This window comes from Glandiceps talaboti, chromosome 19, assembly GCF_964340395.1.
Source record: "Glandiceps talaboti chromosome 19, keGlaTala1.1, whole genome shotgun sequence".
In the NCBI taxonomy this organism is placed as follows: domain Eukaryota; kingdom Metazoa; phylum Hemichordata; class Enteropneusta; family Spengelidae; genus Glandiceps; species Glandiceps talaboti.
The window spans coordinates 14,480,623-14,495,305 of record NC_135567.1 but is presented as its reverse complement, the minus strand read 5'-3'; the positions used below and the strand labels follow the sequence as shown (position 1 = coordinate 14,495,305).

At 35.8% G+C, this 14,683-nt stretch overlaps 1 protein-coding gene across 1 annotated transcript in view; it reads left to right on the top strand.

The window, feature by feature from the left end:
- LOC144450170 (protein disulfide-isomerase A5-like) overlaps positions 1–8,774 on the top strand; it is a 24,764-nt gene extending 15,990 nt beyond the window's left edge. The window contains exons 16-24 of the mRNA XM_078140745.1: positions 477–547; positions 1,006–1,134; positions 2,162–2,348; positions 2,823–2,890; positions 4,306–4,387; positions 4,887–4,899; positions 5,185–5,253; positions 5,886–6,130; positions 6,630–8,774. Coding sequence (XP_077996871.1) covers positions 477–547; positions 1,006–1,134; positions 2,162–2,348; positions 2,823–2,890; positions 4,306–4,387; positions 4,887–4,899; positions 5,185–5,253; positions 5,886–6,130; positions 6,630–6,784 — 1,019 coding nt within the window. The 3' untranslated portion in view covers positions 6,785–8,774. The remainder of the gene's footprint in view (positions 1–476; positions 548–1,005; positions 1,135–2,161; positions 2,349–2,822; positions 2,891–4,305; positions 4,388–4,886; positions 4,900–5,184; positions 5,254–5,885; positions 6,131–6,629) is intronic.
- The last annotated feature ends 5,909 nt before the right edge of the window (positions 8,775–14,683 follow it).

Sequence of the window (14,683 nt, the reverse complement as noted above, 5' to 3'; positions counted from 1 at the left end):
TAGAGCGCATACTAGTCTAGCGCCCTCTAAAGTTTGAAACACCATGTAAGTACCTCTAGATAGAGCGCATATGAGTCTAGTGCCCTCTAGTTTGACGCACCGTGTAAGTACCTCTAGATAGAGTGCATGAGTCTAGCGCCCTCTACAGTTTGACGCACCATGTAAGTACCTCTAGATAGAGCGCATATGAGTCTTGCGCCCTCTACAGTTTGACACACTATGTAAGTAACTCTAGATAGAGCTCATATGAGTCTAGCGTAACACATCAACAAATGATTAGCCCTACATAGTCAATGAGGGCCAACAGTACAAGGATATTCTAGTACAATTATTCAGTAGATATTGGTACATACAAAACAGCTAATAGCAATGCTCCCAAGGACTGGTGAGAGAGTCTATGAGAATACCACAATATGCAAATAATCTCTGGTGCATATGTAATAATTGCTGGTATATATTTTGTTTCCATTTTTTAGGGTGTGGTCATTGTAAAAAAGCTAAACCTGAATTCACAGCAGCTGCGGAACAATTCAAAGACGATAATAAGGTATGATGTCATAATTGATAGTTTTCTTAGTTCAGCCAAGCAAACGACAAGTGACCTAAGGGGCCTTGTCACTACGAGTCAAAGATGAGAAGTATCAAAACCTCTATGTCCTTAGGATAGTACAATATAGTTCCTTTGGAACGATAAATTGGAAGCGAATGCAATGTTTCGATCCGTCTATAACAGACCTTGATCACGTAATGATTTAATTATTCAACGTTGATCGCTCTGTATTCTCTGAGTTTTTTTCCAGCTGAGTAAGGAAAATTATATAATTCTAACTGTATATTTTGATCTCTCTACTCGGTCTTGATGACATTTCATCATTTTCCTCAAAATTTGTCTCAGAAAGTTCTTTCTAATATGACTAAACTTAATGCTGTTGACATCATTGAATGCCCTCCCACTGATGTTCTGTCTGTTAAGAGTCATAATGCATTGATTTGTTATCATTCTAGGTGGCATTTGCAGCAATTGATTGCACAGCCCAGACTGAGGTCTGTAGCACTTATGATGTCACAGGTTATCCAACGATGAAATATTTTAATTATGGTAAAAATCCACAAGCTTACATGGGAGGAAGAACGGTAAGTAGAACAGCCATTCACACTCCCCTCTTTCCTGGTGGAGTGATCTCAGTGTTCCATTGTTTTCCTTCAGTGTTCATTACATTATCCCATTCTTTTACTTTTCCATGGAAGGTAACTGAATTATCCTGGAGTGTGTTTTCCATGGACGTTAAATCTATTAATACATCAGTTGTTTTCCATGGAATTTAAGCATGGTATTCCATACATTACATTTTCCATGAAATTTAATCATACCATCCCATCTTTTCTATTTTCCATGGAAGTGAACTGTTTTTCCAATGTATTGCTTTCCATGGAAGTTAACCCTAATAGAATATGAATTATTTTCCATGGATTTCAACCAGACTTTTCTGTACATTACATGCTAGCGCTCTTTTCCATTTCCATGGAAATTAACTGCATTTGTCTGCGGATTGTTCCATGGAAATTTCTAACTCTAATATCACATTCCATGGAATTTAACCATACTATCTCGTCCTTTCCCCTTTCCATGAAAGTGAACTGCGTTATCCAAATTGATTGTTTTCCATGGAAGTTCATAACTCTAATATCACATTCCATGGAATTTAACCATACTATCCCATCATTTCCACTTTCCGTGAAAGTGAACTCCGTTATCCAAATTGATTGTTTTCCATGGAAGTTCATAACTCTAATATCACATTCCATGGAATTTAACCATACTATCCCATCATTTCCACTTTCCGTGAAAGTGAACTGCGTTATCCAAATTGATTGTTTTCCATGGAAGTTCATCACTCTAATATCACATTCCGTGGAATTTAACCATACTATCCCTTCCTTCCCACTTTCCATGAAAGTGAACTGCGTTATCCAAATTGATTGTTTTCCATGGAAGTTCATAACTCTAATATCACATTCCGTGGAATTTAACCATACTATCCCTTCCTTACCATTTTCCATGTGTTATCCAATTGATTGTTTTCCATGGAAGTTTCTAACTCTAATACCACATTCCATGGAATTTAACCATACTATTCCGCCCATTCCGTTTTTTTTCCAGGAGAGTGATTTTGTGTCATTTATGACTGATCCTAGTAATCCTAATCCTACTCCACCAACCAAAACACCGACAGAAGATTTCTTTGAAAATTTAGATGGTGGAGAAAACGTTTACCAACTAACAGATGCTAACTTCCAGGAATTTATGCAGCAGCATTGGTCTGTATTGGTAATGTTTTATGCACCATGTAAGTGAACATTTTGTTATGTCATGTTTTGTAATATGGTGTGGTGTGGTGCGGTGTGGTGTGGTGTGGTGTGGTGTGGTGCAGTGCAGTGCGGTGTGGTGTGGTGCGATGTGTGGTATGCAATATGTGGTGTAATGTGACGTGATGTGATGTAATGTGATCAAATGTGGTGTAATGAGATTTGAGGTGGTGCAGTTTGATGGGATTTGATATGAAGTGACGTGACGTGATATGATGTGATGTGACGTGATATGATGTGATGTGATGTGATCAGTTGTGATACAATGTTGTGCAGTGCAGTGCGATGGTGTGATATTGTGACATGTGGTGCAATATGTTATAATGTGATGTGATATGATGTGCTGTGATGTAACATACAATGTGATGTAATGTAAGTCCATCAAATCAAGCCACCTTATTATTCAACCAATTGTTTATTGTTTATTGTTTATTTTTTATTGTTTGTATTTACAGGGTGTGGTCACTGTAAGAAAGCTAAGCCAGACTATGCAGCCGCTGCCACACAACTTGCCGATGAAGGAGTGAGTAGACAAATTTTGATGCTATCTTTGGAAAATGATCGTGTCCAATGTTGTCTTCATTGATAATTTGTACACAAGCTGTACCAAGACTTTGTCAGACTGACAGATCAGCTGTTGTGGGTGCAGTCTAATCTCCCTTTCCCCTTTCATTAACTTCAGCAAGTGTTGCAGCCAGAGGGGGTGTTTGTGTCATTTGACACACATTTTTTGGACCTGACCCACAATTTTGGAAGTGACGGGTCATAGATGACCCACACTAAAATTGTATGCAAATAAGTGTAGCAACATGACCACGCCTATAGCAACAGCCAAATGATTGTGTATATTGCATAGATAACAACAGGGTTGGATAGGCAACTGCATAATCATTCAGCAAATATCTAGGATGGATCAGCATGTGTGTAAATATTTTAAAAACTGTACAGTTGTGCTACAATGCCATTGGCGCTTTTTTTATAATGTCCCAAAAATATTTATGATGACCCAGAGAAATGAAAGTCTTGGGACACAATGTCCCATTCTTTCAAAAGGCTGGCTGCAACGCTGCAGCAATATAGTTACACCTTGTGAGCAAGTTTAGAAAAAAAATCTGTCACAGGAGTAACTCATGAATATGCCATATACAGAATTCTCATTATCATAAAAACAAAAGATTTCACAGTTTGGCCACTAGGCATGCTGTATTGAGGACCAGCAGCACCACAGCCTCCTTTGAGAGAATTCTCATTTCTAGTGATCCATGGCAAAAGTTTCTTGCATTCTCAACCAGTCAAAATATTCTGCTAACTTTGCTTCCCAATGTGTAATTTTAAGAACCCCAAGGAGTTGTTTTGTGTGTGTGTGTGTGTGTGTGTGTGTGTGTGTGTGTGCGTGCGCATGCTTGTATGTATGTATGTATGTATGTATGTATGTATGTATGTATGTATGTATGTATGTATGTATGTATGTATGTATGTATGTATGTATGTGTGTATGTGTGTATGTATGTATGTATGTATGTATGTGTATGAATATATATGTATGTATGTATGTATGTATGTATGCATGTATGTATGTATTTATGTATGTATGTATGCATGTATGTGTGTATGTATGTATGTATGTATGTATGTATGTATGTATGTATGTATGTATGTATGTGTGCATGTGTGTGTGTATGTATGTATGTATGTATGTGTGTATGTATGTATATATGTATGGATGTATGTACGTACGTACGTATGTATGTATGTATGTATGTATGTGTGTGTGTGTGTGTGTGTGTTTTATTTATTATGTGTGTATGTTGTTTTTAATTTTGATAACTCTAAACTGTTATACCAATTCTAATGACATGTAATTTGGCAATCTTGAGATCTGATTAGATTTTAGTAGAATAATGTAGCCTAATTTCAATATTTTTGTACAATTCTTAGATTGATGCAGTTTTAGCTGCAGTTGATGCTACAGCACAAAGAGGATTACAAAGCCAATTTGACATTACAGGATTCCCAAAATGTAAGTACTAAAACAGACTTTTTGTAAAACATAAGTTGCTGGAATTCTTTTAGTGTTTTTTTTACAGCGAATGAAAAGTTGTGAAAACTTACAGCTTATCGGGGGAGGGAAAGGGGAGGGGAGGAGAGGGGGAGGTCTCTATGAAGTTCATACCCAAAAGAGACAATACCATTATGTTGCTCTCACAAGGCCCCTTATGTTACTAACTCGGCTCCTTTGGTCGCTCTTATAAGGCCCCTTATGCTACCAATTCTCAGCCACATTTGCCGCTCTTACAAGTCCCCTTATGTTGCTCTTACAAGGTCTACCATGTTACTCTTAAATTATGAGGCCCTTGTGTAGCTCAATTAAGGCCCCTTATGTTGCTTATATAAGTACTTTTTATACTCATACATGGCTCCTTATGTTGTTCATAATTCTCCTTGTCTGAAAACAAGTTTGATGAATTCATGTCATATTTTTTTTCTCTTTACATGGAATTTTACCAAATGATGTGCAGTCAAGTATTTCAAGTAAGTTACCATGGAAAGTTATTCCTAAAATTACAAATGTTTGAAATAATGGTATCTATTAACCCTAATTTATGGAATTTTTATTTCATATTTAATGATATTTATTGCCAGCAATTATGTAATTAAAATGTGTCAATTTGTTGCAAAAAAATATAGTAATGACTTTGTTTTGAATTTATCGACAGAAATTGACAGTTTGACTTTTACATGTCATCTTCAATTAAATTTTGTCTTTTCGTTACAAAATATTGAGTTAATAATTTGTATGTTTAAATTTATCAACAGAAATGGACAATTTGATTTTGACTATATGTCAAAGAGAGATAAAGAATCATTTGTGGACTTCATGAAAGAGTAAGTACCTACAGTACGACATCTTGTCTGCCAAAATTATTTGAACCTAATTTTGTGTTTTTTCATAATTTTTGTCTCAGAGCAATTTGATTTTAGAGAAATGTTCTTTATTATTTAATTCTCTTGAAAAATTACAGAATTTGAGAGAGATACAGAATCATTTGTACGACTTTTGGCAAAGTATCAACATTAATTTGTACGGTACGACATCTCACAGAAATGTTCTGTATTATTTAATTCACTTGAAAAATTGCATAATTTAAAAGAGATGCAGAATAATTTGTTGACTTTATGAAAAAGTACCTTTACTAGCCTTATCTCTCACCTGCCAAAATTATTTAATAATTTTTTCACAATTTTCAAAATTATTTTGTGTTTTTCTCACAATTTTTGTCAAAGAGCAATTTAATTTTTTATCTTTAAATTTGTGTGAAAAGTTTAACAATATATCCGTCATCTATTTCAGAATTTTTGCCACAGAGTACTAGTAACTTGATTCTAGACTAGACTTAGAGAAATATTATGTAGCAGTAAATACATGTAAACATTTACATAAATTTACATAAATGTAAGAAAATAGATTCAGAAAATTTTGACCTTTTCCAAAATTTTAACGATGTTTCTATTTTCAGTCCAAAACCAGCCCCCACTCCACCACCAGAGCCAAAATGGAGTGAGGTACCCAGCGCCGTCAATCACCTGAGTTCAGAAAACTTTAATTCGTTTCTGGAGAGTAAAGAACACGTCTTGGTGATGTTTTATGCACCATGGTGTGGACATTGTAAAGCTGCAAAACCTGGCTACCAAGCTGCAGCTGATAAACTCAAAGATGATGCAGCTAGGGAGTTTGCTGCTATTGACTGCACTGCAAGTACTGGTATGTAAAGGTCAAAGTTTAAAGTTTAAAGTTCATATTGTTGACTGCACTGCAAGTACTAGTATATACTAATAATAGGTCATTAAAGGTCAAAGTTGAAAGTTCATAATGTTGACTACTGCAAGTTTTATGCTCAGAAAAAGGGTCATTAAAGGTCAAAGTTTAAAGTTCATAATGTTGACTGCACTGCAAGTACTGACAATAGGTCATTAAAGGTCAAAATTACCTTCCCTACTTCAGTGGAGACAACTGCAGAGCCAATCATGAACAAACAAATAACATCTGCCCCACATACACACTTGCTCTAAAGTACTAAATAAAAAGAACAATAACTGCCATAAATAGTAGACTGAGTGACAGGTTTGTTAAGAAATATAAAAAATAAAAAGCGTTGGCACACCATTTTTGACAAAATGTCCTGACCAGAAACAATTTTTTTTTTAAATTTTTTTTTTTTTACATTTTTTGGCCTAATCTATCTTCTCTTTTTTTTTTACAGATATTTGTGATGCACAAGAGGTTCGTGGATATCCAACCTTGAAACTATTCACGAACGGCAAGTACAATAAAGATTACGACGGCAGTCGTTCTGAAAAAGATTTTATTGATTTCATGGCCAAATTACCATCACAGACATCGCGTGAAGAACTATAAAAAATGAATCGCAATCGCTTGATTTTTTGCCATTTATTTTCAATTTGTTTTCTATTTTTCTATATATATGGCTTCACTTTAAGGAACAATTTGTTAGAATTACAGTGGATTTACCTTGAGCATACACTTTCAATGAGACATCACGTTTATTGAAAGTGGCTACAAAGTTGAGTATGCACTTACAGTTGATTTACCTTGAGCATACACTTTCAGAGAGAGTCGATTTCACATTTAATGAAAGTGGCTACAACGTTTCGCATGCACTTACAGTGGATTTACCTTGAGCATGCACTTTCAATGAGATATGATTTCACATTTAATGAAAGTGGCTAGAACATTTCGCATGCACTTACAGTGGATTTACCTTGAGTATGCACTTTCAATGAGATATGATTTCACATTTAATGAAAGTGGCTACAACGTTTCGCATGCACTTACAGTGGAGTTACCTTGAGTATGCACTTTCAGAGAGAGTCGATTTCATGTTTAATGAAAGTGGCTACAAGTTTGGGCATGTCCTTACAGTGGATTTACCTTGAGCATGCACTTTTAGTGAGACACAATATCATATTTAAAAGTGGCACAATTTGAGTTTATAGGCGTTTGACGCAAGTAAGTAAAACATAGTTTGATATGAACAGTTTTATGGAACTGGAAATTTGTTTGTGAATGTGAACTATTGTGTAAAGTGGCCATAAAACTGTTCTTATCAAATGATGGAATGTAATACAAGTCTCTGTCCTTCCAACGTGCTGTGTCAACTGTTATTAATCCAATTCATGGACAGGCACTACAGTTAATTTCGAGCCCTGAAGTACACCTCCCAAAACAGTGCCATGCATTTTGTGCATGAAAGTTGTGTACTCAAGGGGATGGTAGTCAAGTGACCTTTAGGCCAAATATAAAAAAAAAATGAGTGGTTCCGATAACGTGTGATAATCAAACCACTATTGCAAGTAAATTCAGAGTAATTAAACCGACTGTAAACCCAATTTTATTTGATTATGTGATGTGGGCTATAATAGGGAACTTGCAAACCCGCTATGTTGAATGTTGCATCATGGGAAATGTTATAATAAATACTAATCAAATAGTATTGTAAACAATATTGTTACATTGTTTTTAACCACAAATGATCAATTCATAGTCACCCTGACCATTGTGGGAGGTTTATTTTATTGGTAGCTCCAGATTAGGTATTACAATAACCACAGATAATCCCATAGTTCTTTGCATCTGAGCATTGCAAGTTCCCTATTATAGTGTGATCAAAATTTAATCAACCGTATTGAAGTGAAGCCAAAGTGTGCAAAATTGTTTTTCCGCTGAAATTTTTAGTACCAAAATAAATACATTCCTTAAAACTAATTTTCAAAGCTGGATACAATTAAGAACAACAAATATATTTTTTAAATCAAAAACATCTAAGCGAAAAATGGAATCAATTATCGAGATAATTTTCTTATATGTTGAATACGTAAAATGATCTTTCATATTCTTTATGAGAATGGGAGATTTTTCTCTATTGTTCTCTTCTTTCCGGTGCAAAAGATAATGACCTAAGTGGTCTTTCAGCTGTAAAAATAAGAATGACCTAAGTGGTCTTTCAGCTGTAAAAATAAGAATGACCTAAGTGGTCTTTCAGCTGTAAAAATAAGAATGACCTAAGTGGTCTTTCAGCTGTAAAAATAAGAATGACCTAAGGGGTCTTTCAGCTGTAAAAGTCCGAGTGACATAGGTGGTCTTTCACCTGTAAAAGAAGAAATGACCTAAGTGGTCTTCTGTAAAAATAAGAGTGGCTAAGGTGGTCTTTCACCCCAAAGGAATATGATTGGCCTAAGTGGTCTTTCATCTGCAAAAGAAAAGAAAAAAGAGTGATCTAAGTGGTCTTTCAACTGCAAAAGAAAAGAAAAAAGAGTTATCTAAGTGGTCTTTCATCTGCAAAAGAAAAGAAAAAAGAGTGATCTAAGTGATCTTTCAACTGCAAAAGCTAATAGTGACCTTAGTGGTCTTTCGGCTGTAACAAATTTTGATTCACCTAAGCAGTCTTTCAATTGCAAAATAATATGATTGATCTAGGTGGTCATGTCAGTCAAAGGCCACTTATGTTGTCTTTTTTTTGCTGAAGAAGGAGAGTTTTGGGGAGTAGCATCATTGTAAATTTTGTAAAATTTGAAGACATTGTTGGATAATTTAAAAATTCTGATGTTTGTGTAACTCTTGGGTTCTTAGGCAGTGTACGATCTGAGAACATTATGCCATATACCAGTTATCAAAAAAACCAAAAGATTGTATAGTTTGGCCACTAGGGAAATTTGTGGTACTTAATATAGACCATTGCAGACTGCGAACAAGAAGTTGAGAATACAGTGCCCTCACTCAATTTAGGGGTAACATCACATGGTACCGTTTCTTAAGAGCTTTGTCCCTTGGTATTCTGTAGAAGTGTAAATCAGGGATGTTTTTTGTATTGTTCAGACATTGAGGAAAGCAGTAGTGCTCTATGATTAACTGAGTAAGCTATACCATGTATACCCCCAAGGTACACACAGACAGGAAGTAGAGCGCCACCATGGCAAATTTTGGAAAGGCCTATCGCATTTGCATTATGCTAGAAAGTCAAAGAATAAGGAGAAGATTGCCAGTTTATTCTCATGTGTTCATGTAGTAATACATATAACACATACCAAGCTGAAGGCATGATGTCGCCCAAGAAATTATATAATTATTCTTGCTACTACGTGCCGTGGGAGTGAAATGCCATTTTAGGTAGACACTCTCACAGTCCTCGGAGCTTCGTATAACTAAAACTTGGGTTGTTTTGTAAGTACTGATATCTACTGCGTAATTGTATTTGAATATCCCTGTACTGTGCACCGTCCCTCATCGATCACATTGGGTTAACCTTTTGCTTTTAAGCCTGAGGGCTTTGCATTAACATGTCAATGAAAGGTTAGCCCTATGTGATCGATGAGGGCGCACAGTACAGGGATACTGGGATACTAGTATACGAGTACCATTATGCAGTAGATATCGGTACATACAAAACAAGCCAAGTTTTAGCTATACAAAGCTCCGTGGACTGTGAGAGAGTCTACATTTTAGGTAACAAGAATTAAAGGAACATTTTGTTTATTCTGGCACGCATACCATGTGATTTGTGCATTAAGGTGCATATGCACAAAATAAAATACGCTTTAACAAATTGTTAGTTTAAAGTGAAGCTGCTCTGTAATTTCTGCAAAATATGAACATATTTATCTTTACTCTGACTGTTATCTTTACTTTGCTGATTTTAATGTGATTGTAAGAATGAAATAAATAAATAAATCAAGCAATACATGAATAAAATATGAAATGAGTTGAATATGCAAATGAGGTTATAATGTTGGGTTCTTATATAGCGCTTTCCCACACCGTGCTCAAAGCGCTTTACAATTATTACCCCTGGCTCGGATCAGAACGGCACAACGGCCCTTTAGTCTTTCTCAACTCCCCGGGGAGCATACAATCCGTTGCAGCCATTTCAGCGCATAGGATTAAAGCCTTCACATTGCAACCTACATCCTACCAGGTCCCCAATTATACAGCTGGGTTGACTGAGGCACAGTCGTGGTTCAAATCTTCCCAAGGACTTTAGCCACTCAGAAACAAACAGCAGGCAGCGACAGGGCTCGAACCTGCAACCTGTAGGTTCCAAGCCGGTCACGCTAACCATTCACCCATCATGACTCCACAGATTATCAATATGCAAATGATTGAAATGATATGTGAATGTAAGAATGAATGACAAAACAAGCTATGCATGAATAAAATGAGTTGAGTTGAATATGCAAATGATGTCATCAATATGCAAATGATTGGAAATTGATATGTGAATTTAAGAATGAATGAAATAAAACAAGCAATACATGAGTCGAATATGCAAATGATGTCATCAATATGCAAATGATAGGAAATTGATATGCAAATGAAAGAAATAAAACATGAGTTGAACATGCAAATGATGTCATCATATGCAAATGGTGCAAAGAAAAGAATGAAATGAATTGCCGAGTTGGGATGAAAAATGATGTGAATGGAAGTGAAATGAATGAAATCAGTTCTAAAAGAATATACAAATTATGTCATTAATATGCAAATAAATGGAATTAGTGGTGACTGACTATTGGAATGGTAAATTGATAAGTGAATGACAAATGAAAAGCAAACTATACAATACACTATAAAATGAGTTGAATATAGTTTATGCAGGTGATATCACAATAATAATAATAATAATGTTGGTTTCTTATATAGCACTTTCCCACTCCGTGCTTAAAGCGTTTTACAATTATTACCCCTGGCTCGGATCAGAACGGCACAACGGCCCTTTAGTCTTCCTCAACTCCCCAGGGAGCATACAATCCATTGCAGCCATTTAAGCGCATAGGATTAAAGCCTTCACATTGCAACCTACATCCTACCAGGTCCCCAATTATACAGCTGGGTTGACTGAGGCACAGTCGTGGTTCAAATCTTGCCCAAGGACTTTAGCCACTCAGAAACAAACAAGTATCTTTTCTTAGTGTTGAAGCAATTCGTCAAAATTTCTCATAAAGGTAATTAATAACCTCTCGTATTTGCTGAAGTCATGTTATTGGAAACTGTTTTTTACGACACTGGTAATCCAGCCTTTGGTTTACTTAGATAGATGCAAACTAAATCAATTGTTCTTCGGAATTCAATGTGGTAGATTACACAAGTGGTTGATAGAGGTTCTTCTGTTGTGTTATTCCAATCACCCTGTAATCAAGATAGTGTAAACATGGAAGTCCCAAAACACTACACTGCAAGTTTATGAAACTTGAACTCCCTACTGAGACTATAATTAAACCAACGTCCATTCAAGAGCTTATCACTGCTGTATCAACATGTTGTGATGATAGTTTGAGTTGTGTCCATTTTAGTAAACTGAAAGCTCAATTAACAGAGTATTAGCAATACATCACACTCCAAATTAATTAATAAATTAATTTTCAGAGATGCCTCCCCACTGAGACTATAATTAAACCAGCGTCCATTCAATAGTTTATCACTGTTGTATCAACATGTTTGTGTCTTACTTAGTAAACTGAAGGCTTGATTACCAGAGTATTAGTAATACATTACACTCTAAATAAACTAATTTTCAGAGATGCCGCCCCACTGAGACTATAATTAAACCAATGTCCATTCAACAGATTATCACTGTTGTATCAACATGTTGTGACAATAGTTTTAGTTTGTGTCTATCATAGAAAACCAAGGCTCAACTACCAGGGTAATTATTTGCAAACTAAATAAAAGTGGAGTGTTTATCGGAAGGATTATTGTTATATGAGAGGTAATTACCATAATAACCGTTACCATAGTTAATAAACAAATAGCATTAATGATATATTGAAATTTATCTTGTCTAATTATTCGGCCTTTCTCGTAAATGACTCGGCCTTTATCGTAAATCACGCGGCCTTTCTCATAAACGATTCGGCCTTTCTCGTAGATCACTCGGCCTTTATCGGTGATGCTAATCCCACGCTCTCTTTGAGAACTGACATATGTACAGTGATTCTGAAGAATGTTGAATTACTTGAACCAGAAATGACATCAATAAAATTTGTGACCTCGAAATGTTTAATTACTTGAACCGGAAATAAACATCAATTAAAAATGTAACCTCCAAATAAGACCTTAATTAAAAACGAAATGAGTAATTTTGTAATAGATTCCATACTGCGATAAATGAAAAAAAAATACAATCATTATCGGGTAAATGATATTGAGATAACGAGAAAAAATGTTATTAATTATATGAGTTTTTACATAATAATAAGCATAATTACATAACAAGCGTATGAGTTAGAGTTCACTATAGAATAACAACTGCTTGCTCCCAAGGCATCGTAGTAAACCATACCGTCTTTTACACCGAAACTAACACATCTCCAGAAACATGTGAAACTAATTTATTCAACAAAGATATACTAGTATGTTACCAATTAATTATTCATCAAATGGAGTTCAAACTTGTATTGTTATAAAAATAACAATTAAAATATTATAATTATGATGCGTCAAGGTCGTCTAATTACGTTAATTAAAATGTAGTACATTTAGCGTATGTATCATTATCAAAACACGTTGATAAACTAAATGTCCTTCATTTTAATTAATGTAATTAATAGATGTACTTGACACATACTTATTTTTAATAATGTTATTTGAAGAACAATGTAACAAATAAAAAAAAACGTTTGTATTCTATGTGATGTTAATGAGGTTATTTGAAAGCGTTTCGATATATTATCAGTCAGTCACATGTAAACAATGTTAATTTTTGATGATGATGTTTATGTTGAATACTAGCTCTCTATCTCATATCTGTCTTGCAGGTGTCGCAGGTTGTCTGTCTGTCTGTCTGTCTGTCTGTCTGTCTGTCCGTCCGTCCGTCCGTACCCGCTACGTACATGCATGCATGCATATATGTATGTATGTATGTATGTATGTATGTATGTATGTATGTATGTATGTATGTATGTATGTATGTACGTCTGGCTGATGTTTGTTCTGCAACACTGCGAAATATGACGCTGCGTCTTGGACGGTGCCGTAAAAGAGACTGTGGTTTACGACGACCATGGTTTACGACGATGTCTTTTGATCATGGTCTAACTACCCAGACATATCTTAGAACCCAATTCTTATATTTGTTTTTAACCCCGACGTGGACTCCCCTCCCCATAATGGTAGATTCTAAACCCCCAGTGGCATAGATAAGAAATGCCAAGGTGACTTATTTAGCTCACCTTATCGATCTTGATGACGTCATTATCAATCAAGTACGAAATGAGAAAAAAACACTGTTTTATTAATAGTTTGAAAAAGATTGGCGCTAGATACCCTAATCAAACAGTTGTACTAGAATGACGATAATATTTCTCAAAATTCTTCATGATTAAAGGGGAACCCAATTCCAAAAATAAGGGGATTTCCAGGGGGGGGGGCGGTACTTGTGGCCAGCTCTGGTAGGGGTGTGTGGCCCCCCCCGGGGGGGGGGGCAGTATCAGTGGCCAGTTCTGATAGCGGGGGGGGGGGGGGGGTTGTTAACAGTGCTGGAAACCCACTTTGACCAAAAATCAATACCCCATTTTAGACCATTGCAAGGTTTTTAAAAGATGAAAGTTTAGACCGAAATACATGAGAACATTTTTGGGCAATTATGGCAGTCATGATTTGGTAAAGGACAATGGACCACATTATAGACCCAGCAAAATAAGAAAATAATGCAAGGTGGACTCCATTTTAGACTCTTCAGTTCGAAAAAAAACAGACCCCAATTTAGACCAAAGGGCTAGAAAATGCACTCCAAAGGGTGGCACATGTATACGTGTATACTCAAATAGGGGCAGTCGCCGTAAACTTTCGGTTGTGGAGAGTAATTTGATGATTTCACATCATTGTATTCCAGCCACGTTCAGTCTGTTACCATGACGATGTGACTTTATTGACAAAAATAGGAATTCAAAAGTCATTTTGACCTAGACTGGGTTTGCATGAATTGCCTGCAGCCACCTGTTGTTTAGTCTAGTCCATATACGAAATGGTTACGATTTACAACTTTACTCACGGAAGAACCTCATAAATGCCTGAAATACATGAAGTGTGTACATGATTCAAGTTATCGAATTCATTTTTTCGATTCACAAAAACGGACGTGTTGGAGTGTACTTTGCCGGTGGCTCTCTCACTGACACACAGTGTGTGGTGAACGATAAGAACCAATGATACGTGAAAGGTCAAGCAATAGATTATCAAGGTCATGTATTTGCATAATACTGGTATATATTTGCATATATAATTGACTTATCTTTTCCACAC